The sequence below is a fragment of the Musca autumnalis genome, unplaced genomic scaffold, assembly GCF_047663935.1.
Source record: "Musca autumnalis isolate F117 unplaced genomic scaffold, ASM4766393v1 scaffold_3, whole genome shotgun sequence".
Taxonomy (NCBI): Eukaryota; Metazoa; Arthropoda; class Insecta; order Diptera; family Muscidae; genus Musca; species Musca autumnalis.
The window spans coordinates 169,491,172-169,514,637 of record NW_027411866.1 but is presented as its reverse complement, the minus strand read 5'-3'; the positions used below and the strand labels follow the sequence as shown (position 1 = coordinate 169,514,637).

Sequence of the window (23,466 nt, the reverse complement as noted above, 5' to 3'; positions counted from 1 at the left end):
TAGCCCTCTCTTACTTGTTATTCACATTTTCGTTATCTGCGGTCACAAAATATATTTTATTAATGTTTTTCATAATAAAATCTTTTAGAAGATTATGTGTGCTCGATTTTTTTTGAATATCCATGGTGAATATATATAGGGAAAATATTGATAACCCAGATCGGGCTTTGTAAAATTACGTATTTTAGTACTATAAACTAAAATAACATCAGCTGGATACGTCATAGGTTCCTCATATCCTATGTGAAAATGCGGGGATAGTCTACGGCTATTGTCCAGTGAATATATCCGATCTACGAGTCCTAGCATCGATGATTTTGGCATGGCCCTAAATAATATAATGATAGCAGCTACTCCTGCTCTGTCTAAATTGACTGAATTCCTGGTCCTAAATCATATATAAAAATCGAAAGCTTCTGGAGATGTTAAATATTATAGCTACAAATTTCTTTTATTCAGTGACTCGTAATGAAATTTGATTTGGAACATTTCTTCTTTTGGCACAATCCCCAAAAAATGAAGTATTTTAGTAGATTTTGACTCGGTGTGGAATAAATTTTAATTAAGAGTCTAAAAGTTTAACAAATAATTTCTACATATAATATCTAATTTTGTTACGTCATTTTCTTACCAAAGTATTTTACATAGATGTATGGTTTGTTCTGGGACTTACAGTGAAATTTTGTGTAGAATATTTCTTCTTTTAACGCCTTTCGTCTAAAACTAAATTTCATGTTACTTTCATGCATCAACTCGAAAAAAAACAAAACAAATTTATTCAAAAAATGTTTGGGTATTTTGTTGGCAAATTTGATGTATATATTTTCTTGGCATATATTGTAAAAACATATTTGATTTATTCGGCGACTTATATTAAAATTTGATGGAGAATATTTTTGTCTTTGACGTCTTCTATCTAGAACGAAGTTTTGTGGGACAAAACTTAATAAACTCAGATAAAGTACAACATTAACCCTAAAATGTAATTTTATTTTTGGCAGATTCCTGGCGTTTAGGTTTATTCGGGGATCTATAGTAAATAATTTTTAATTAAATTTAATTTCAAACGTTTTTGAAGAAATGACCAAAAAATATACCTCGTTTTTTTGTTAGTAATATTGCCAAAGACACTTAATACCTAAAATGCAAGGATTCCAAGGAATCTGATGTCGAATATTTCAAAACGTGCTGAAATGGGCGGAACTTGCCAAGCCTATTTAGGTTACTTCCCGACGTAAACTTTCAAAACGGCGATACACCTGTCTTCTTTTTTCGGTCCTCTTTCATAATCTAGCCGAATTGCCTTTTAATTATTTTGTGTGTTGTACAGTGTAATCGGTCACTAGATTTTTTAAGTATTTTTGGAGAACTCTCACTGAGATATAATAATTAAATTATGAATATTTTTGGCGAAAATCGAAATTATAACCTCCTCCTGCTTTCGCGATTAAAATATAAACCTAACAGGTCGGATAAGCCAGCCCACTTTACAAATAATATATAATTGATGAAAATAAAAAAATATATAATCAACTTTTTTAGTCCTCTTATAATTCCTTTATTTATTTCGAATGAAATTTCACATAATCTCTTGGGTTTCATTAATTAAACAAATATTTAAAACTATCACAGTTGACAAATACCAAAGAATAAATTATTATTGGTAGCAACGTATTTTTCTTCATCTTTCGCTTAAATAAATTTCAAATATTTACATAGTAACTTAAAAAATAAATTAAATCAAAACGATGTCTGCGTTTTGCCCAGCAAAGCCACACACAAAAAAAACAAACAAAAATATTAAATCACCATTCTAAAATAGAACGCACAAACATACAGCACGAATACATATCCATGTCCACAAATTCCGCAGTGGAGTCACTTCTGAAAATTTCCAATTAAATAACGTCCAATTATTTTTCGTTTTTCATTCAGTTCATTGTGTTGCGCAACTCAAAGAACAAAAGCAAATATCCAATCCAGAAATTTTGCCACATCCGTATAGACCACGTATTGGTTGATACTGCAACTTCTTACAGCGGTGCGTGATTGTGTCCTCTTTGTTTGCATTTCAAACATGGGCAAAGATCCCGATACTGTCCCGCGCAGAACCCAGCGATTGTTGCGAAATATCATTAGACCAGCTCCAGAATCTCCAGTACATGGACCCTGATGTAGCTGTTTATTGAATACCAATGGTTTGGAGGCCAGTGATTTGGTGTATAACATTTGTTCGTACATTATACCGGCACAAAATGTACGATTTGAGGTTAAACTTTTGTATTTGGGATTGGCAGCAAAACAGACTTCATTGGAGACAACGGGTGTACTTATAATTTTGGGTACGGTACTGGTGGTGGACATTTGTTTGGAGGTATTGAAACTGCCCAAACCCCAACCAACAACAATGCCGGGTTCACCTTCAATATATTCAATGGCAGTAGTACCGGTCCACATGCAAGCCGGCCGTATAAAAGTATTGTATCTAGAAATTGGAAATTATTAAAAATTTGGAAGAAAATTTGGCGAGGTCTTTGGAAAATTCTACCTACCTAACTTCGTTTTTTAAAACCACAACAGCAATATCAGCATCATATGAACTCAAATGTTGATTGTAATCCGGATGTATGAAAATATCATCTACTGGCGCCGCCAAAGAGCCTTCTTCGTTCCAATTTTTCAAATTGTGCCGCCCGAGAAAAACCAGTACCTCATTGGCGGTGTAACGTTTCTTAAACAACTGAAAGCAATGAGCTGCACTTACGACTATGCGTGTTGAGATCAATGTACCACCACATTGATAAGCTAACGAGGTCAAATTATTAACATAAACAGCGGCCAGCCATGGCCAGGCGCCACGCGTTATCGAAGGTAGTTCATTGATGGTCAACGTGCCAGTGTCGGCAACGGATTCATCATCTGAAAAGAAATCTGTTTCGCCGTCCATATCGGTGGTAATTAAAGGTGGTAAGTCAATATCATCATCTTCGTTGTTACCCTCATCATTTTCTCTACCAACGGCAGCGCTAGCGTCTCCACCACCAACACCAGGGACATCTTTTCTGTGACCAACCGCTGGGATTTCATCAATATCGTCTTGCCGTTGCAATAATGACGACAATATGGCACGAATATTATCCAATGGATTTCTAAACTGTTGTCCTGTCGTCTGGTCGCCGGCTGAGTTAAGGGTGGTGGCGGAGGCTGATTTTTGTTTCAATGCTTTCATAACTTGGAAACGTATACGGTCATCGATAGTGCCACAAATATCCTTGGAAATACGCAATGGATTCCTAGAATACAGGAAAGAAAGGAAGCAAGGAGAAACAAAGTTGGAAACAATTTTTCAATTTCTTGGCTAACATTGAGTTTCTTCTTCTTATTATTCTAGTTTCATGTCACACCAGCATTAGCTGTGACAGAACGGCATTCAAGCATAACACTTACTTATCCATGCTGGATGTGAGAGGCAAATGTTTGGTGCCGAATGCAATGTTTGTAGGTGGCACCATTGATGACTCCTTAAGACCTGTTGTTATCGGCAGCAATGAAATAGACGAACTGATGGTGGCAGAACCACCCGAACCTGCACCCCCACTTGCCGTGCCACCACCACCCACATTTGTTGCTGTAACTATTGATGATCCGGTTGAAGGCAGCAATGATGAGGACGATGATGATTGTATGGGTGGTGGTTGCTGTTGTTGCTGCTGCTGTTCTTCGTTGAAAAAAGTAAACTTCCTTGTGTGTTCCAATAGTATTTGTGTCACGAAGATACTGTGATCTATTTTTTTATAGATGTGATGACAAGGAACACATCCGTAGAGCAACATGTTGAGTGATGTTGATGTATCCACACAAATACATGAAATATGTATATGTTGTGATTGTGATGGATGCATGCACCATCGTCAGCATTATGGTCGTAGTGGTGGTGGTTGTGTTAATGATGATGACAATGATGAAGTTGGTGACATGGTGATAATGTCCATATTGGTGTTTGGCAGATAATAGACCATGTCATTGTCGGCACACATAGACAGACAGCATCAAAAATAAATGTAGAAAATCAACACATTCCCCAAACATTGTAGCATCAAGCAGCCAATGTTAGACGGATACCACCAGCAACACACACATCAGGCAGCAAAGCAGGACAAAAGAAAATGAAAAAAAACACAGATTTTCCTCTTTTAATATTAAATATCCAATGTTAAATTTGCAAATACTTTTGGCATTTACTTTGGCAAGGATTTTTTCGTAGCATTCCAATTGAATGGCCGCTCATCAATACTTTACCTGCAGTCCCAAGACAAACAACGTGATTATTCGTTGAGACTTGTAACAATTTAGGTGGGAAGTGATTTTTCGGAAATTTAATTTTATAAAGCACCGGTGCCTCACTTAAAAATTGTCCACGTGTCAACAACTCAATTTCACCCAAATAATTCTGTTAGCCATTGTGTTTCGATTTCCGTTCGGTCATTCGGTCACGCCGTGTATGAACGATAGGACGGAAAAAAGGAAAAATAAATAAAAAAGGATTAAATTAAAATTGGATTTATTTACACTAGAGAAATGCTTTCGTAAGTACAACAACATCAACAACAATGGATAAATTAAAGAAAACAAAAACACAGACACCCAAATACTATAGCAACACAAAAACACACATTAGTAATATAAAATAATGGAAACGAATGAAAACAATTTAAGGAGAAATAACATCAATTGAAAATATGAAAAAAAGGTTTTAAATTTTAGATCCTTTAAGTGTTTTACATATTTTAATTATTTAATAAAAGGTGAAAGGATTTACCCCAAACTATTAATATCAAGCTACATACTCGTCCAACCATATGGCTAAAGGAAAGATGATATTTGGTAAAAATTATCTTTCTTTACATCGCTATAAAAAAAAAATGTTTTTGAAGCGTTATACAAAAAATTTTTATGCATACAATTTCCTATATGAAATCCGTTTGGAATGCAATATTAAATTATTGTGTCCAAAAGTTATGACGGTCCCACTTTTACGCACAAGAAAAAAATCTTAAAAATTCTAATTATTACATTGAACAAAATTATTTTATTCCTGACTACAGAGATGCCATAACATTTGTTGTTGTAAATTTTTGTCGAAAAAACTGATGTGTATGCAAAGAGATTCAACTTATATGATATCAGTATATGGTAAAAACCAAAAATGTTTTAGAATAGATGAATCCGAGTTTTACCCTTTCAGAATTCGAGAACTGTCAACATATTCTAAATAATATAACTGAAATGGGTTGAAGCCAACAAGTTTTTTATGCTCCCTTCCGATTTCTTGCTTAACCTTACATTTTATAGACCTATGGCCAAAACAAGTAAAAAAGTGTCAGTCGGCTTTGCCGACAGATATATACCCTCAGCCAATGTGAAGCGAAACTTGTCCGATCGAATGTATTTAAGGCCTCTTCAGAATTTTGTGGCCCTTTTTGGACATTTGAACTTGCCGACTAAAATGTGGATTAGGAATTAACTGCACTAAGACACAAATGTTGAACTTTTGTAGGGTAGGTACCCTTAGGGATGACCGATATGGGCCATTTTAAAAGCTAAACTAAATTTTGTAAAATATTCCAAATATCCAAAGTTTGGACCAAATTGGTTGTCCCATTCAAGTGATATCATCCTAGCATTTTAGTGAAACTTTTTAAACATTGGGGAGAAGTACCGGAAGTTGTTGACCGGTATTGCTCATGAAACTAACTGGATATAATATGACGAAGACCAAATGTTGGACCCAATCGGTTGAACAGTTCGCTACATATGGTGACATAGGGGTTTTAACACCTTTCGGGCTGTTTTCCCAAGAAATATGGATTTGCCACTGAAAAAACTGTTACCGTCGTAATGGAGGTATCGAATGCAAATCGCTTCAACAAAAATCAAAGTGATTCGAGAGCAGGTCTTAAAGTGAACTTATTCGAAATTTTGTCTGAGAGGTACCAGAAGGAGTAGACAAATATAGTCCATATTCGAACCTGATCTATATCTGGTAGATATCTTAGGATGTGCAAAGTATAGATTACATCGGTCACTCCCTTCAAGAGTTATCGTGCGCAAAATTTTTCCGAACATTTTTCAAGTTTTGTGGGGGAGGTACCTGAAGGAGTGGACCGATATAGCCCATCTTCGAATTTAAACTATGTTCTGATAAAATATTGCGAAGGCCAAATTTTGGACCGAATCGACAGATCCATTCGAGTGTTATCTTGCGCTCCAACCACTACACAAGGTGTCATAGGAACTTTTTGCAATTTTCCGGCCATTTTCTCAGGAAGTATGGACTTGCCCCTGATGAAACTTGTACCGTCGTGTGGGGGAAGTGAATACAAGTTGTTGCAACAAAAATCAAAGCGATTCGAGAGCAGGTCCTAAACTGAACTTATCCGAAATTTTGTGTGGGAGGTACCCAAAGAAGTGGGCCGATTGAGTCCATATTGGAACCTTATCTAAGTCTGGTAGAAATTTCACAATGTGCAAAGTATTGACCGAATCGGTTACTCCCTTCAAGAGTTATCATGCCCACAAATTTTCCGAAAACTTTGGAACTTTTGTGGGGGAGGTACCGAAAGGAGTTAACCGATATAGCTCATCTTCGAACTTAAACTAAGTTTGGACAAAATATTACGAAAGCCAAAATTTGAACCGAATCGGTCCATCCGTTCGAGAGTTATCGTGCGCACCAGCCAGCTAGACAGACGGACAGACAGACAGACGGACGGACATTGCTAAATCAACTCCAAATTGTCTGAAACACATTTCGTCCAAACATACTTGGGGTCTAAAACCATTATTTCGATGAGGCACATTTTGCCCGTATGAAAGTGTATATGAGGAAAAGACAAAATTTTTTAGTTTTCCATAAAAAAAAATTAAAAAAATTTTTTTTAAGCTACATGAAAGATTTTTGGTACATAGATTGGGAAAAAAATCCCATTCTTAAATCTGTTCGAGATACTAATATTGGTTGTTGCGCGCAAAAGTTATGGCGGTTTCAATTCTGATAAAAAGAAAAAAATCTTTAAAAGACTCTAATCATTATATTGAGAAACTCTCTAAATTAGGGGCTCCCTACATACTATATGTTTACTGAGGTCCCATAACTTTAGTGAAAAAGTTGTAAATTTTCGCGGAAATTAGGAAAGCATTCAAAACAATTGGTAGTTTACAATTTGTTCTAATAAAATTCAAGCTGTTTATGCATCTGAAAAATATATAAAAAATATGTGCGTAATCTAAACATCGCGAAGATTCAAATGAAACCAAAACTATACATATCCGTTTAGCGGTTTGCATATTATAGCAAAAAAACAAAAAAATATATTGAGGAAATTTATAAAATTTTTGTAAGAGAAAATATTTATTAAAATTTATTTTGTGAGTTAGTTGAACAAAATGTAAGAAAAATAGGTCGGAGTTTTTCTTCTATTTTAGTTAAATTCCACGCAATAAATCACATTTTTTATTCTAATCACTTCTCGAAAACACGCTAACATCTAGCAGAAGATATGGATATCTTTCAAATAAATGTTGGGTTCCATTAAATGGGGTATAATCTTGAAATTAAATTGTATCGGGTAATGTTCATTTTGAAATGCGTGTAAATCGCGAAATCCTCAAAATCACTTGATGCGCATGTGGTTTACCAATACAGCGAATTCTTCTCTTTTAATTTTTACACATTTGCCAGGATTTACTTTGGCCGCTAAGATGTAGCATCGTATGCAGTTTAGTGTGCAACAAACTGTATAACGCTTTTATTTTGCACAAAGTGCATACACTTTTTGTGCGCATCCGATTTCACTATCAACCGTGAAAAAATACATCGATCTAAACATATTTCAATAAAATCCATCAAGAACCGTGGATGTAGCATCACACAGTATTTTTTGGATAAATCGGATACAGCTCCCATGCCTTAAATTTTTCAAACCGCTGTTTCGCACAAACGCGAGTGATGATTCACTTTCTTCATTGAAATGGAAACGATCCACATAAAACGCGAATTAGTCAGCGATATTTTGAAAAACATTTTTCGCAAATTTTTCAATTTTTGCAGTAGCCATTTCCGCCGTTCTAGTAGATGGATTTTTACGATCTGTGATTCATATGATCGGGATCGTCGAAAAACTAAAATATCGCGGGGTACCAGCACACTCAAAACGATATTGTAAATACTGTACCCAAAAAATAGGTTTTTTAGAAAAAATATCGCACTAAATTTTGGCCGTTGGCAGTAGATTACTCTGCTGCTGTGTGGGCTACATACTCAATATACATATCAGATTATGCGAAATCGCGAGTTCTTTAATCCTATAATTGGTTTTTCGAAATATCCGAATGCGCGTCCCAGTTACATAAAAAATACAAAAACCACCTGAAATCCGGCTTCAAAATGTCAGCATCCATAAAAGGTGGATGCTGTGGAAATTTTGGAAAGTGATACATTAGAAGTGTAATCTTCATTTTGTATTCTCCTACTTTTACTTTGGACAGATGTCCGTCATTTGAATGGTTTCATCAGAAATCGAATAGCAATGTAAAAAACCTGTTTCGCTTCAACGTGTTTTTACCTATGTTTTTTCCTTTACGCGGTCGTAACTACCACGTAAATTAAATTTGTTTGCTAAATTTTTGAGCTTTGTACAAAAACATCTAAATTAATCCAGCAATAGTCATAGTTACTGGTAAACTACAATAGTTCGCGTATTATAATAGTGCAAACCTTGGCTTCATGGAAACTAAAAAATTTTGACTTTTCCTCATATACCCTTTCTAGCCTAAAGGCTGAGGGTATAAAAAGACTCGAAGAATACTCTATGGGCAACATAATACTAGCGTATGATTTTTCGATATATCCACTGCATCCACTTAAATTTATGCTGACATTTTGAAGCCAGAATTTCGGGTTTTTTTTAGTTTATAATAATCCGGTCTTGTTTATTCAAAAATCATAAAAGGATTATAGAACTCACGTTTAATGTTTATCTAATGAGTGTGCTCCGTACAGCATCCTAGTAATTGGAGTCTAAAGGCCAAAATTTGATGCGTGAATTTTCTTTAAAAAAAACATTTTTACCTGTAAAATTTACAAGCGTCGCACAGTGCGAAATATGGGAACTTTAGTGGAACAATACTCAAAAATTAAAGTACATAAAACTAATGAGATTCTTGTTGAATTCTATTGCTAAGTATCCCATGACTAATGCCTCATATTCAGTTTTGCGACTTACCCCGCGAAACAACTAGAAATGCACTTAAAAGTTGCACCCTTGTTTTATAATATTTATTTTCTTAAAAAATTGCTTCTAGCCTTGCTTAAGTAATATAGTGATACAAACAAATTGTACGTTAGTTGACTATATTTTTTGTTGCTGTTATAATTCTCGACAATTTTTTGATTATTTGGCGTTTATAGATTTGTAATATCTAATTTAGTTTGGTTGTTATTCGTTCCCCAAAAATGTGCTTTTTTTAAAAGTTTACTAAATTATTTTTTTTTATAAGTTTTGGATGTTGTTTAATGTATTGTGGTGAATTGCAGAACAAATCGCACATTTTCTGAGATGTAGGATATTTTTCTATAGACAAACCAAAAATTAGCTGCAGGTTTGCGAGATATGCGACTTTTTCAGAAAGTCATTGGAATATTCATATATCTATATTTTTGAAAATTTTATAGAAGAACCGGCATTAGACGTCAATGTTGGTTTCGTTTATCCCAAAATGGGTTCACCAATACTAAGAAATGTTGCTTTTAATAGTTTTATGACTATTCTGGCGAATTTCATTCACATTTTATAAAAAAATTGACAAATTTGAGCAGTTTTCTCAGGACATCGTTAAGAACCTAAAACAAAGCATAGTTGCACCAGATGCTTTTAGGTGAACCGTGTAATAAGATAAACATATTCTCAGTCGAAACGTTCAATTTGTAAAATTTATGTTATATCAATGACGCTGTACTAAAAATAAAAAATCTCAAAATTTTTTTTCATTTACTAACGTATGTGGATGCCTGGGGCCAAAGCGAGGATCTATGCTCTGAATTGTTTTTTAGAATATTTTCAATTCAATAAAGACAAATTTTAAAGTAAACCAAACTCGGTTGGCAATAATTACCTAACACCATTTAAATATCCCAAATGGCGTGCCCCCTCATATTGGGGCTATAGCAAAACGAGAAAATGCGTTGCTAATATTTGGCAAAACGGGTTTTTACCTAAGAAGAACATAAAATACCAAAATGCAAACAAATAGATTGGTAAATGTGCTTGGATTCTTTAAAATATGTTATATTGGCCGGTACCGCTCAATGGGGGCTATACCTATACGCGAACAGATATTGATAAAATTTTGTACATATGTATGTTCTCCATCCACTGAAACCACAATATACCAATTTGCATCAAATCGGTTGAAAAATGAACTTAATACGTTAAAACGGTCACCATCGATATGTGGGGGCTATAGGAAACCGCAACTGAAGACATAAGAAACATAAGAAAAATTTTTAGAAAATTTTAGTAACCTACGTTCTTCACATTAAAAGTTATGAGTAAATTTCCACTAAAGTGCAAATATTTCGCACTGTGCGTCGTTCAATTCCTTTTAAACCCCAAGTGAATTTAGTTGTTTTACTCGACGGATTTAATGAGTCATTCCGCGTTCGAACCCATCCACTAAAACGGTGGATATACATACCTTGATAATAGGAAAATCTGCAAAAATATATTTTGACATAACCGTGTATTAATCTGGTTTTTGTATACCCTCAGCATTTATGCTAACGAGGGTATATACACTTTCATATGGGCAAAATGTGCTTCATCGAAATAATGGTTTAGACTGCAAGTATGTTTGGACGAAATCCGTTTCAGACAATTTGGAGTCGATTTAGCAATGTCCGTCCGTCAGTCTCGCTTGTGCGCACGATAACTCTCGAACCGATGAATCGATTTGGTTCAAAATTTGGCTTTCGTAATATTTTGTCCAAACTCAGTTTAAGTTCAAAGATGGGTTATATCGGTCCACTCCTTCCGGTACCTACCCCACAAAAGTTCGACAATTTCGGAAAATTTGGGCGCACGATGACTCTTGAAAGGAGTAACCGACTTGGTTTATACTTTACACATCGTGAAATTTCTACCAGACTTAGAAGAGGTTCCAATATTGACTCAATCGGTCCACTCTTTCGGGTACCTCCCACACAAAATTTCGAAAAGGTTCAGATTAGGACCTGCTCTCGAATCGCTTAATTTTTGTTGTAGCAACTTGTATTCACTGCCCCCCATTCGACGGTACAAGTTTCATCAGGGGCAAGTCCATACTTCCTGAGAAAATAGCCTGAAAGATGCAAAAAAACCTTTATGACACCGTATGTAGTGGTTGGAACGCAATATTAATCTCGAACGGATCAACCGATTCGGTCCAAAATTTGGCTTTCTCCTTCCGGTACCTCCCCCACAAAAGTTCCAAAATATTTGCAATATCTCACAAACGGAGCAACCGATTTGGTCCAAGCTTTGGATTTCGAAAGATGTTGTCCAAACTTAGTTTATGTTCAAATTTGGGCCTTATCGGTCTAATTCTTGAGGTACCAACTACACAAATGTTCAACATTTTTGTTTGGTAAGGGTTCGTTCGAGAATCCTTTGGATATGTTTACCGGGGGTTTCCTAGTGACCCTGTTTACAGCGGTATTATGTTTTTCGTATCCCCCGCAATTTTTTGAGCTTTAATCCAATCCATATTTTTATTGGTTCATACGCCCAACATTTTGAAACCCCTCCAAAATACATAAGCTGTTTTTGGGAAAAAAGTAGTTCAATCCACACAGGCTGAGGGTATATCTCTGTCGGCAAAGCCGACTGATACTTTTTTACTTGTTTTTTTTTTTTTTTAGCCGATAGCCGTAGTCGCTAGTTAGCTATAAGTTTATTATAATTTTTAATTGTAATAAATATTTAAATAAATAAATAAAATACTTGTTTTTTGAAAATTGTCCTTTATACGCGTTTATAATATTTGCGAAAATGCATGTCATAAATTACAGAGAATTCCGATGTGTATCCGTCGACGAAGTACTGACAAGTTTCTCACGTGTGAAATCAAACGCCATAGGTCTTGATGGCATAGATCCAAAGTTTGTGTGTATTTTACTTCCACACCTTCTACCTTTTTTTACTCATCTATTTAATAGTATCCTTACTTCAAGCGTGTACCCAACAGTTTGGAAGCATGCAAAAATTATTCCTATCTCAATTCTTTGCTATTTATTACAAGTTTTTGTAAAATTTTACATTCTAAAATGTCCGAGTACCTCCATAACGAATCAATGTTGTCTGATATGCAATCAGGTTTTCGTCCCAATCACAGTTGCATTAGCGCCTTACTTGAAGTATCAGAATCCATTCGAAGTGATATCGATGCTTCTCGATCACTCTACGGCCTTTGATTCTGTCGACCACTTATTTTTATGTATGAAGCTTTAAAGTTTTTTTAAGTTCTCATCTAATACATCAAACCTCATAATGTCTAACCTTAATGACCGACTACAATCAGCCTATGGGGAAGATTCAAAATGTAACCCACTGTTAGTTCCAAAGGGAGTTCCACAAGGCTCAATAATAGTACCATTATTGTTTTCCTTGTATGCTAATGATTTACCCCTTCAACTGATTCATAGTGAAATTGTTATGTACGCAGATGATGTTCAAATATTTTTAAGTGATTATGTTAAAAATGCCAGCGATTGTATAACAAAACTAAATGAAGACTTTTCTAACGTTTTCAAGTGGGCCTCTGCAAACGGTTTACTGTTAAACCCACAAAAAATCGAAATGTCTTGTCATTCACAAGAATAAACATTTTTCTCTTCAAAATACTGACACTTTCATTTTCTCAATTTCTGTTGTCTCGAACGAAAAAAAACTTGGGTGTAATTTTTAACAGCTCGCTAAGTTGGTCAAACCATGTTAACGTTGTTGCCGGGCTAACACATGCAAAGCTGCGTACATTATGGACGACACAATCTTTCACGCCTTTAAGAATTCGATTACTATTGGCCAACACTTTTCTAGTGCCAAGCCTAATTTATGGTGCGAACTTTTCGCCAACTCAGATTCATTAAGTCAACGAAAACTAAATGTTGCTTTCAACAACATTACTCGATATGTATATGGCTTGAAAAAATCGCAACCTGTGTCGCTTCTTGCTTATACACTTTATGGCTGTACATTTAAAACATATCTTGCAATTAGATCCCTGTAGACCTCTTCTGTAACTTTTATCGACTTAAAAATTTTTAAAATTCCTTTTGTTTTTGTAACAACTACAAAACAAACAAATAAAATTCTTGTAAAATAAACAATGAGTAAAGCTGTTAAAAAGTTACAAAATAGGTCCCCTGATATTTCTGCCCAAAATCATAACCAGTCAAAAACCGAAAAATCTTTAAGACAAATTAGTTTTCAATCGGCCTAGCAGAGTACCCTTTAGACGACGGAGTTAACTTTCCGAACAGCACTTCTATATCTTTTCTATACGTCTTTGGAATACTCTCCCCCATAATATCCAAAGCATCAACAATACGTTTCTGTTTAAAAAAGAATCTTTAATTTCTTACCCACGTTAAATGCTTAGAAACTTGTTAATACTTTTTCTTTTACTTTCTATTAAAAATATGTTTGCACCAATTTTTAATTTAGATATTTGTTATTTCATTAATTAATTTCTCAATTTAAATTATATTTAAATTATTATTTAAATTAAATTGGATATTGTATATTTTTATGTAATCCTGCGCTATAATTATAAGAATTAATTAATTAATTAATAAATAAATAACGAGGCTAAATATGGGTCTTTAACCGAAAATAGAATTTGGAGGCACATCCGCGATTCTTGAAGAATCTATTTGATATTGAAGTATTTTTGATGGGTGCTATTGAAATCGGATGCGCATCAAAATCGTATGTATGTTAAGGTTTTTGAATTGTGTGATGTAACACTTTGGCCGCTGAATGAAACATCAAAATATGCATAAATATTGGGAGATTGATTCGCTGTATCCATCCACTGATTTTAACTAATTCGCGAATAACTGACTTTTTAATTAATTCTCTTTCGAGTTGAGCTTATTGGACCTATTATATACATTGAAAAATTAGGAGTCTACCGAAGTCCTACGCATTCAACCATTACGCTACGTTTCACGGGTGGTTAAGCCGATCTTCAGGCGTATTGACTTTTTAATGTTCATATTTTTTGAATGATAGTTAGTTGAATATTACTCTTAATTTCCTATCCTGGTCAATTATCACAGTAAGCATTTAAGCTTTCGCGATGGTAAACCATATTTCTTGATGACGTTTTAGCTGAATACATTAATTATTGTATGGGATTTTAGCAAAATAGTTGGAGAACTCCCAAATATTTTTTCTAATTTTTCGAAACAAACCAACAAATATATTTTTAACAATATTTTCCAAAAATAAGTTTTTCTCTTTATTTGTTGCTATAATATACAAATTATATACCCAATCTCTATAAATACGATGTCATACTTTTCTATGCAATGTTTAGATTCTGCGGATATTTTTAATTAATTTTTTAGATGTTTGTAAGGACTCTGGGGCAGGATAATTTGGATTTACTTCAAGATTTTTTTATTGTAAATTTAATAAATATTTAAACATCTGCGAATATATATGGAATGCTGTTAGCGATTTAGTAATAAAAATAAATAAGACATATGTATAAATAAAAATCAAATGTCGTTCGTTGGTAATGGCATCAGTTGAGAATGGCTGGATCGATTTGGATCATTCTTTTTGTGAAATGTTCGCCATAACCCGACTTAGGTTTTTATGAAAAGAAAATTTGACCACTTTTTTCAATTCTCAATTTTTATCATTTCTACAAAAACTACTGAACCGATTTTCTTGCAATTGCCAGGCAATGTACAGGGATGACCCCCGGTTAAAATAGGACACAAATTTAGGGAGCAGGGTACTTCTCCTATACCTATTTTTTAAAAATGCTGATATATGGGCAATATTTTTGAAAATTTAACATAGCTGAAGCCAAGATTTGCTCTTACTCTTTACCCGTAAATTGTAATTTTGTCTTATACAAATTAAATACTTTTGAATAAAATGAAATGTTTTTGGATTTCGCAAAAAATATTGGCCTTAAAAGCTAATTTACGTGGAAGCTGTGGCTATATTTACATAAAAAATTGGTAAAAATACGTGTGTTTTCTTGTTTTCTCTCGATTTGTGATTAAACCACACTTTTCACGATTTTCCTGACACAGTAAAAGTAGAAGGGAACTAAATAAGGATCATCTCACTAATGTATGGCTTTTCAAAATTTGTTCTGCGTCCACTATTAAATAATGCGGACATTTTGAAGGCAGATTTTAAGTGTTTTTTGATCATTTCTACCAGTCGCGTTCCGCAAACAGGTTTTCCAAGAAATCATTTATTGGATTCTGAGTGAGATTACCTCGTACTCCATTCCAAAGTTTAGTGTTTTCCGTTCTGAATCTATTAAAGCATTCCCCGTGAAAATCCATCAACCAAAATGCGATATAGGAAAATTTCCAAATTAGGAAAAATCCCCTAAAACTGTTTTCAAAATCAAAATCTCTCATTTTCTGTTCCTAACAGATGTCCCATAAGGTGATGTTGGGCTAGTCATGTGACTCACAGCTAACTGGGGCTAGTGAAATCACTCGACTTTGAAAACAATTTATTTGTTTTTCCATGGTTTAATAAGAAAGGTTAGCCAAAGCTTTATGTCAATTTAAATTTTTTCATTCGAGTATGCCTAAAACTTCAGAACAATATAAACAAACTGTGTATGTGTGTGTGATGTTTGAATAATATCCCAGATAGCATTTAGAAGACTGTTTTTTCAAAAATCAAATTGAGGAGTCTTTTTAGAGTCCTTTTGGTGATCAAAAATTGATTAAGTCGCTTGTGTGATCAGAAAGGGACTCGAAAGTGACTCCCTGTAATGATTAAAAAGAGTTCAATTTAAAATACAACAACAAATGTGTAGCAATCACAAATAAATCATTGAGGTGTTTAAAATGTGACAATTTTTTGTTATTTATTGTCACATTTTGATCATCTGGAAGATTGAAAAATGCTTAATCAAAAAAGGGTCATACAGGTGTTTGAAAAGTGATTATAATTATGTATACTCTGATCATATTTTGAACAGTTAGGTGATTAAAAACTGATTGTTTTGTTTTATTTTTATTTGGTTGTAATTATTTATAAATAAAAAAATAAAATTCTCATATACACTTTCTACACAATTTTGATATAAATGTAACGTATAATATTAAAGGTACAGACAAACACAACACAACAGGTTTTGCCAAGTGAAATGAAGAAGCAGTATACTAACCACCAAGCAACATAAAGGATAATTAAAAGACATAACAAAGCAGAAAAGACTTTAAAACAAAGGAAAAGAAACAAAGAAGAATAAAAAGAAAATTTTTTAATTTATTTCGTCTAACAAAAAGACTCATAAATGACTCCCTAAAGACTCATAAATGATTATAAACATGACTCTAAAAAGACTCGAAAAAGGGTTCGAAATTAATCAACAAAACACCAATAAATGATTGAAATACGACTCAAAAAAGACTCATTTGCGATTTGTTTAGAAGAGTCGCCTGAGGTTATGTTTTCCTACCGACAAAGGAGTCATTTATGATCAGAAAATGAGCTCATATTCTAGCTTTTTAATCGTGCAGTCGGATCAAAAAAGACTCGAATTTGATTAAAATTTTCAAAAAATGCTGACTGGGATGCCAAACAATTTTAAAAACAATCGAATTCAATGATTTTTAAAACTGTTTTTAGACCATTTGTATGGAAGAAATTGGTGAGATTTGCATTGAAACAATCAGTTTATCATATTCACAACTCGATTATGTGGAGAAAACTTAACTCTTCATTCATTTTTCGCGTTTTTTATAAAATGCTGAAAAAATGCATTGTAAACAACACCACTTGTTGCTTTTATTTTGAAGTTTTAGGAATTCAAGAAAAACAAGGGTTCTATAGATTTTTTTCATTTAAATCTACCTCTTTACCTATACCATGTGTTTTTCTACAATTTGCCAGCTATCTTTGAATTTTTTTTGACTTCATCGTGTATTCTACAAGTTAGATTAACCAAAACATCCTTTTCTGAATATACTAACTTTATAAATGTTTATATTAATATATACATTTTAATTTTAGTGATGAGAGTAGCGTTCACTCTACCCGTAAGCAACCGTCTACGAAATCTATTGCTTCAAATTTTTTCGAAGATAAGAGCTGAGAAACATTTGTAGTCTATACATAGACTAATAAATGTATAGACTACAATGTATAGACTATAAATCAACAGATGTCGCACACAGTTGTTTACGGGTTGAGTGACAGCCACTCTCTTCAATCAAACCAAAAATCACAAAAATATAAACATTTATGAAGTTATTATTTTACGAAAAGTAGTTTTTAGTTAATTTGTCTTACAGAGCAGAGAAGTGCGCAAGTAGCTGATTTTGACACTCATAAGCCACATGCTGTGAAAACAAGCGTATGTGCGGCTTGCTACTCTAAAAAATAAATGCAAGTGTTGCTTGCCATTCTCAAAATATGTACGAGTGTGGCTAGCCACTCAAAAAATAAGTTGTTTAAAAATGGATATTTTTTGACACTTGCGTATGCTTTGCCAAGTAGTTTTAAATACGCAATAACAATTTCTGTCTTACTTTTTTGCTCATTGCACATCAAGTATTGTTTTCAACCCTTGTAATTCAACAGATTGTCTCGTGCTCTCCGAGAGAATGAGAGCTAAGATCACTGATTTTCAAACGTTAAAAGAACATGCAAAAACACACATAACATTCCAAGCAAATATAGAAAAGCATACACAAACGAAACAACAACAAATAAAATTACAATTGTTTATTTTTTGTAGTGTTGTGTGTGTGCTTCCACTTGATAAGTCACTTGGCAAACTATCTACGATTGCGAGTTTTGTAACAGTGCAAAATATGATGAATACTTGTTTTACTTATTACGCACAAGCAACGGTCTTGATGCGTCGCAAGTATTTTTGGTGGTGGTGGAAAAAATACCGAGTGCGAGAAAACACATGTGTTAAAATAGCAAAAGGCCCAAAAAACTTGTGCTTGCTCAATTGGCTTACGGGGGCAAGTAACTCATTGATGATCTCTGTTACAGAGTACACGATAAAGTCGAAATATTTGCAAAGACAGCCGTCAAATTGTAGAAAAACGAATAAATTGTTTTCGAAGTCGAGTCATTTCACTAGCCCCGGTTAGCTGCGAGTCACATACGTAGCCCCAACATCTATTAGGAACAGGAAATGAGAGATTTTGTTGTCTATACATTTATTAGTCTTTGGTCTATACATTTATTAGTCTATACTTCAAGGATTAATTTCGGTAAACATTTTTAAACGCACTTCGAACAGCCATTAAACTGCAATTAAGCAAACATGTTTAATTTTTGTGAGGGAGATACCCGAAAATGTTTTCCATTATAGACCTACTCGGATCTCTATTTGTAAGTTTTCGTACTCATTAGTGATTTGACTTGGTGCAAACAGGGTTATTTAGAAATTTTTTATCTCAGGAAGTAGCGACTTGCCCCCGAAAAAAATGCACCGTCGTAAAAGGTGCCGCGAGCACAACTGAAATTGTGCCCAAAATTTCCAAAATTTTGTGTAGGTCCATATTCAAAACTAATGTTTGCCAGGAAAAAATGTTAAGATGTGCAAAGTTGGACCAAATCGGGTACACTCATCCACAGTTATTTGGGACAATAGCAATTTCAGTGGTCGTAGGTTTTTTCAGGTTTAGGGTAATTATCTCAGAGTGTAGGGACTTTCCCCTTGAATAAAAATATACTGTCGTAATAGAGCCGAGAGGGCTATTTGCTGTAAAACATGAAAAAAATATATCCATAAACTAAATTTTGGGAAACGTTTTTGTTTTTAATTCTGTCTTTTAATCCATTACAGTTTTACTCAATCTAATGTATTAAACAAATATTAAAACAAGTAAAATAATGTGAGTCGGCTTTGCCGACAGATATATACCCTCAGCCAATGTGAAGTGAAACTTTCATCTACGAACAGATCGAATGTATTTAAGGTCTCTTCAGAATTTTATGGCCCTTTTTGGACATTTGAACTTGCCGACAAAAATCTGGATTAGAAATTAACTGCACTAAGACACAAATGTTGAACTTTTGTGGGCGAGGTACCCTTAGGGAGGACCGATATGGGCCATTTTAGAAGTTGAATTAAATTTTGAAAAAAAAAAATATATAAGGAGATCCAAAGTTTGGACCAAATTGGTTGCGCCGTTCAAGTGATATCGTCATAGCACTTTAGTGGCATTTTTTTAAATATTGGGGAGAAGTACCGAAAGTTGTGGACCGGTATTGCCCATGAAACTAAGTTTGGATGTAATATGACGAAGATCCAATGTTGGACCACATCGGTTGCCACATATTATGACATAGGGGTTTTTTTATGCCTTTCGGACTGTTTTCCCAAGAAATATAAACTTGCCCCTGCAAAACTTTTACCGTCGTAATGGATGTAGCGAATGCAAATCGCTTCAACAAAAATCAAAGTGATTCGAGAGCAGGTCTTAAAGTGAACTTATCCGAAATTTAGTGTGAGAGGTACCAGAAGGAGTAGACAAATATAGTCCATATTCAAACCTGATCTATATCAGGTAGATATATTAGGATGTGCAAAGTTTGGATAACATCGGTTACTCCCTTCAAGAGTTATCGTGCGCACAATTTTTCCGAACATTTTTGAACTTTTGTGGCGGAGGTACCTGAAGGAGTGGACCGATATGGCATATCTTCGAATTTAAACGATGTTTGGACAAAAAATTGCGTAGGCCAAATGTTGGACCGAATCGGCAGATCCTTTCGAGAATTATCTTGCGCTCCAACCACTACACACGGTGTCATAGGGGCTTTTTGCATATTTCAGGCCATTTTCTCAGGAAGTATGGACTTGCCCCTGATGAAATTTGTACCGTCGTGTGGGGGGCAGTGAATACAAGTTGTTGCAACAAAAATCGAAGCGATTCGAGAGCAGGTCCTATTCTGAACTTATCCGAAATTTTGTGTGGGAGGTACCCGAAGGCGTGGACCGATTGAGTCCATATTGGAACCTCATCTAAGTTTCGTAGAAATTTCACGATGTGCAAACTTTGGACCAAATCGGTTACTCCCTTCATGAGTTATCGTGCTCACAAATTTTCCGAACATTTTCGAACTTTTGTGGGAGAGGTACCGGAAGGAGTGGACCGATATAACCCATCTTCGAACTTAAACTAAGTTAGGACGAAATATTGCGAAAGCCAAATTTTGGACCAAATCGGTTCATCCGTTTGAGAATTATCGTGCGCACCAGCCAGACAGACAGACGGACGGACATTGCTAAATCGACTCCATATTGTCTGAAACACATTTCGTCCAAACATACTTGGGGTCTAAAACCATTATTTCGATGAGGCACATTTTGACCGTATGAAAGTGTATATACCCTCGTAAGCATAAATGCTGAGGGTATAATAACTGCATTTTATTAGTGTAGCACGTACTATGTACATAAGAATTTAAATACGTTTATACATTACTATTTTTGAACAAATATACTAATTTATATTTGTTCAAAAATAGTAACATTTCATGTAATTTGATTCTAAATACTTGAAATTTCTACATCTGATTTTATTCCCATTCCCCATATTTTTTTTTCTACAAAATAGTAAAAATAATAACAACATGACCTTACCGTTGTTGGTTTACCCCTCATTGATAGAATAACTCTCAAATGTAACACTTGCCCAAAATCCGGATTTCTCACTGACAATATGCCAAACCATTCCGCACCATCGAAACGATATTGAAACATCTTCGGACAGGGACTAATGGGAATACCTTGTGTAAAGATTTTGTTGATGTGTTCGAATATGATAAACAAAATCGTGGTGATGTGTAAATGCATTGTCACAACTAAATGGATTTTATTCGCAATGATAGCAATCCGCTTAAAAATCTGCCAGCATTAAAATTCCAATGTTTTTAATTCAGTTCCTTTGATAATCGTGTTTGTTTACTTAATTAGATGACAACTAATTTTATGTATTCCTTTTTATTGCATTTTCGTTATTATAATTTCTACTTTTCGTTAATCTTTTGCATATCGAAAACAAAAGCGTTCAGTTACAAGTGACTTTCACAGAATTGAGTGATATTTATGTTTATTGAGAGATAGAGAGAGAAAGAAAGAGAGAGGGAAAACAGGGATATTTGAGATATACTCAAAAGTGATTATTGTGATAATACTCAGTAATACTGTAATACTGGTTTTTAAACAGTTCAAATGTCGAGTATGTATTATTAAAAAAAGAACATACAAAAATACTCACTTATTTCCGAAAGAGAATTGAAAGTGTACTAAACACCTTTCTGAGCAGGCCTGTGTTATTTCTATACTCACCATCATGGTACAACTATAAGGTGACCGCACCGCAAAAATTTTTAAGCACATACATACATACAGTTTCTCAAGTTGTTCGTTTTCATACTAAAACAACTAAGCAGAGACTATAGTCGGACGGCGCCGACCATGTGATACCCTACACCACTACCCGTGGAAATTAGCTTAACAAATCAAAATTCATTTATGGAACAAATAAACTTATTGTAAGAAATAACTTTGTGGATTCTGCCACCTTATCACATCAAGCTTAAATAATAATATAATAATTCTTCCACAAACATCCCATAAGCGACAAAGGAGACTTCTCTTATACCAATGAGTACAAGCCGATTCATATTTCCTGATATGGGGACCTACAGTTTATCGCCGAGTCCGAACGGGGTGTCCTAAGCCACCACTTGTAGAGAAGTTTTACATGACTGAAATGCTCAGAAAATGTCGCCGACATTACTGAGGGGTATTTTCAAACCGTTTGAAGTTACCTGGCCGGGAATCGATAAAATGTGGCGGAATACCCCTTAGCAATGTTGACGAAATTTCCTGAGTATTTCTGCCATGAAAAACTTCTTTACAAGTGGTGTCTTATGGCACGCCGACTTGGCGGTAAATTGTTGTAGGTATAAATCCCAAAATTATACGCCAGGAGGAGGGCAGTGGGTGCCTTCACCTTCACCAAAATTAATATTTCAAAAAAAACTTTAACGGTAGCAGCATTGAGCACATTTTGAAAAAAACGTCGCGAAGCGACCCCATGCTGCAATATATCGCACCTGTTCAACAAAAATGTAGTAACTCAAACTTTTCTATTTTTCAGTAGAGACAAAACTGTTGGTACATAAGTAGTAGTATGAAAAGTGAAATACCGGTATTTTTGACGAAAGAATAGACAAAGAAATGACAGATTTTTACAGTGGGTAGGGTCATTTTCTTAATAAAAAGTTAAAATTTTTAGTTACTACACTTCTATTGAACACCTGAGCTCCACGTAATTCGCAATAATGCACAAACTGGGAATTTCTCTGTCATGATAGACACTATTATAGCATGGGAGGATAATGTGGTTCTCTACAGAAAACCCACTTTATATTAGGTAGTAGCCTCGTTATCTACCAAACTCATTACTGCAATTTGTATCAGTGGAAAGGTCAGTGGTTCTTTTTCATATGCAGGCTACTTTGGCGGTATATGCCCTCCAGAAATTAAAATATCGACCAAATATAAAATGTTTATCTTTTCATACAAAAGTAATGGTCCATTTTACCCGCTAAATAATATCAGATCATCATCCAAAATTGTAGACACCTTCGTCGACCTAAAGTCTTACCTCGTGCAAATTTTCGTGACTATTGAGTTATAATTGCGACCTATAGCGTGTTTATTATTACACTACAAGCAAATACTTGGATATATAAGGTTGTAACTCTGTTATCTTATAATGTATACCAACACAAGTGACATCAATAGGAAGGTCAAAAGTTTATTTTCCAAGTATATCTTACTTACCCGGAATATGTCTTTCAAGAATAAAGATATAAGCTGTATATTAATAATTTTCAAAATTTTCATACAAAAGTTGTGGTCCATTTAACCCTCTAAATATTATCTGATCATCATCTCAAATTCCAAGCTTCTTCTTCTTCATATAGGCTTACCTTATTTAAATTTTCGCGTTGATCGGACTATTATTGCGACCTACAGAGCCGCAACAAAATTGGATAAATATTATGTTTTTGGTCCATTTCACCTGCTAAATATTTCACGATCATCACCAATAGGGATCTATTCTAGTCTGAACCCGACCTCCATACAACAGTTCGTGATGATCGGTCCGTAATT

At 34.5% G+C, this 23,466-nt stretch overlaps 1 protein-coding gene across 3 annotated transcripts; it reads right to left on the bottom strand.

Annotated features, from left to right (window-relative positions):
- Positions 1-1,534: 1,534 nt before the first annotated feature.
- gd (gastrulation-defective) lies at positions 1,535-21,377 on the bottom strand. 3 transcript variants are annotated; one of them, XM_073972222.1, is made up of 6 exons: positions 20,920-21,240; positions 4,243-4,450; positions 3,448-3,784; positions 2,998-3,293; positions 2,553-2,931; positions 1,703-2,485 (listed from the first exon to the last, which is right to left on the bottom strand). In XM_073972222.1, the coding sequence occupies exons 1-6, from the start codon at positions 21,130-21,132 to the stop codon at positions 1,954-1,956; spliced, it is 1,965 nt and encodes a 654-aa protein (XP_073828323.1). In that variant the 5' UTR covers positions 21,133-21,240; the 3' UTR covers positions 1,703-1,953. The 3 variants fall into 3 exon arrangements, with proteins under 3 accessions (XP_073828322.1, XP_073828321.1, XP_073828323.1); XM_073972221.1 differs by having other exon boundaries at positions 1,535-2,485; positions 2,553-3,293; positions 4,300-4,450; positions 20,920-21,377; XM_073972220.1 differs by having other exon boundaries at positions 1,535-2,485; positions 2,553-3,293.
- Between the last annotated feature and the right edge of the window lie 2,089 nt (positions 21,378-23,466).

What these genes read in the sequence shown, in the direction of transcription:
- gd (XM_073972220.1), bottom strand. Translation starts at nt 21,132, where the DNA reads ATGCATTTACACATCACCACGATTTTGTTTATCATATTCGAACACATC. An exon ending in TGAGGGGTAAACCAACAACG is followed by an intron (nt 4,451 to 20,919) that starts GTAAGGTCATGT and finishes AATGGCTAACAG; the next exon opens with AATTATTTGGGTGAAATTGA. An exon ending in ACGAAAAAATCCTTGCCAAA is followed by an intron (nt 3,785 to 4,242) that starts GTAAATGCCAAA and finishes ATAAAAAAATAG; the next exon opens with ATCACAGTATCTTCGTGACA.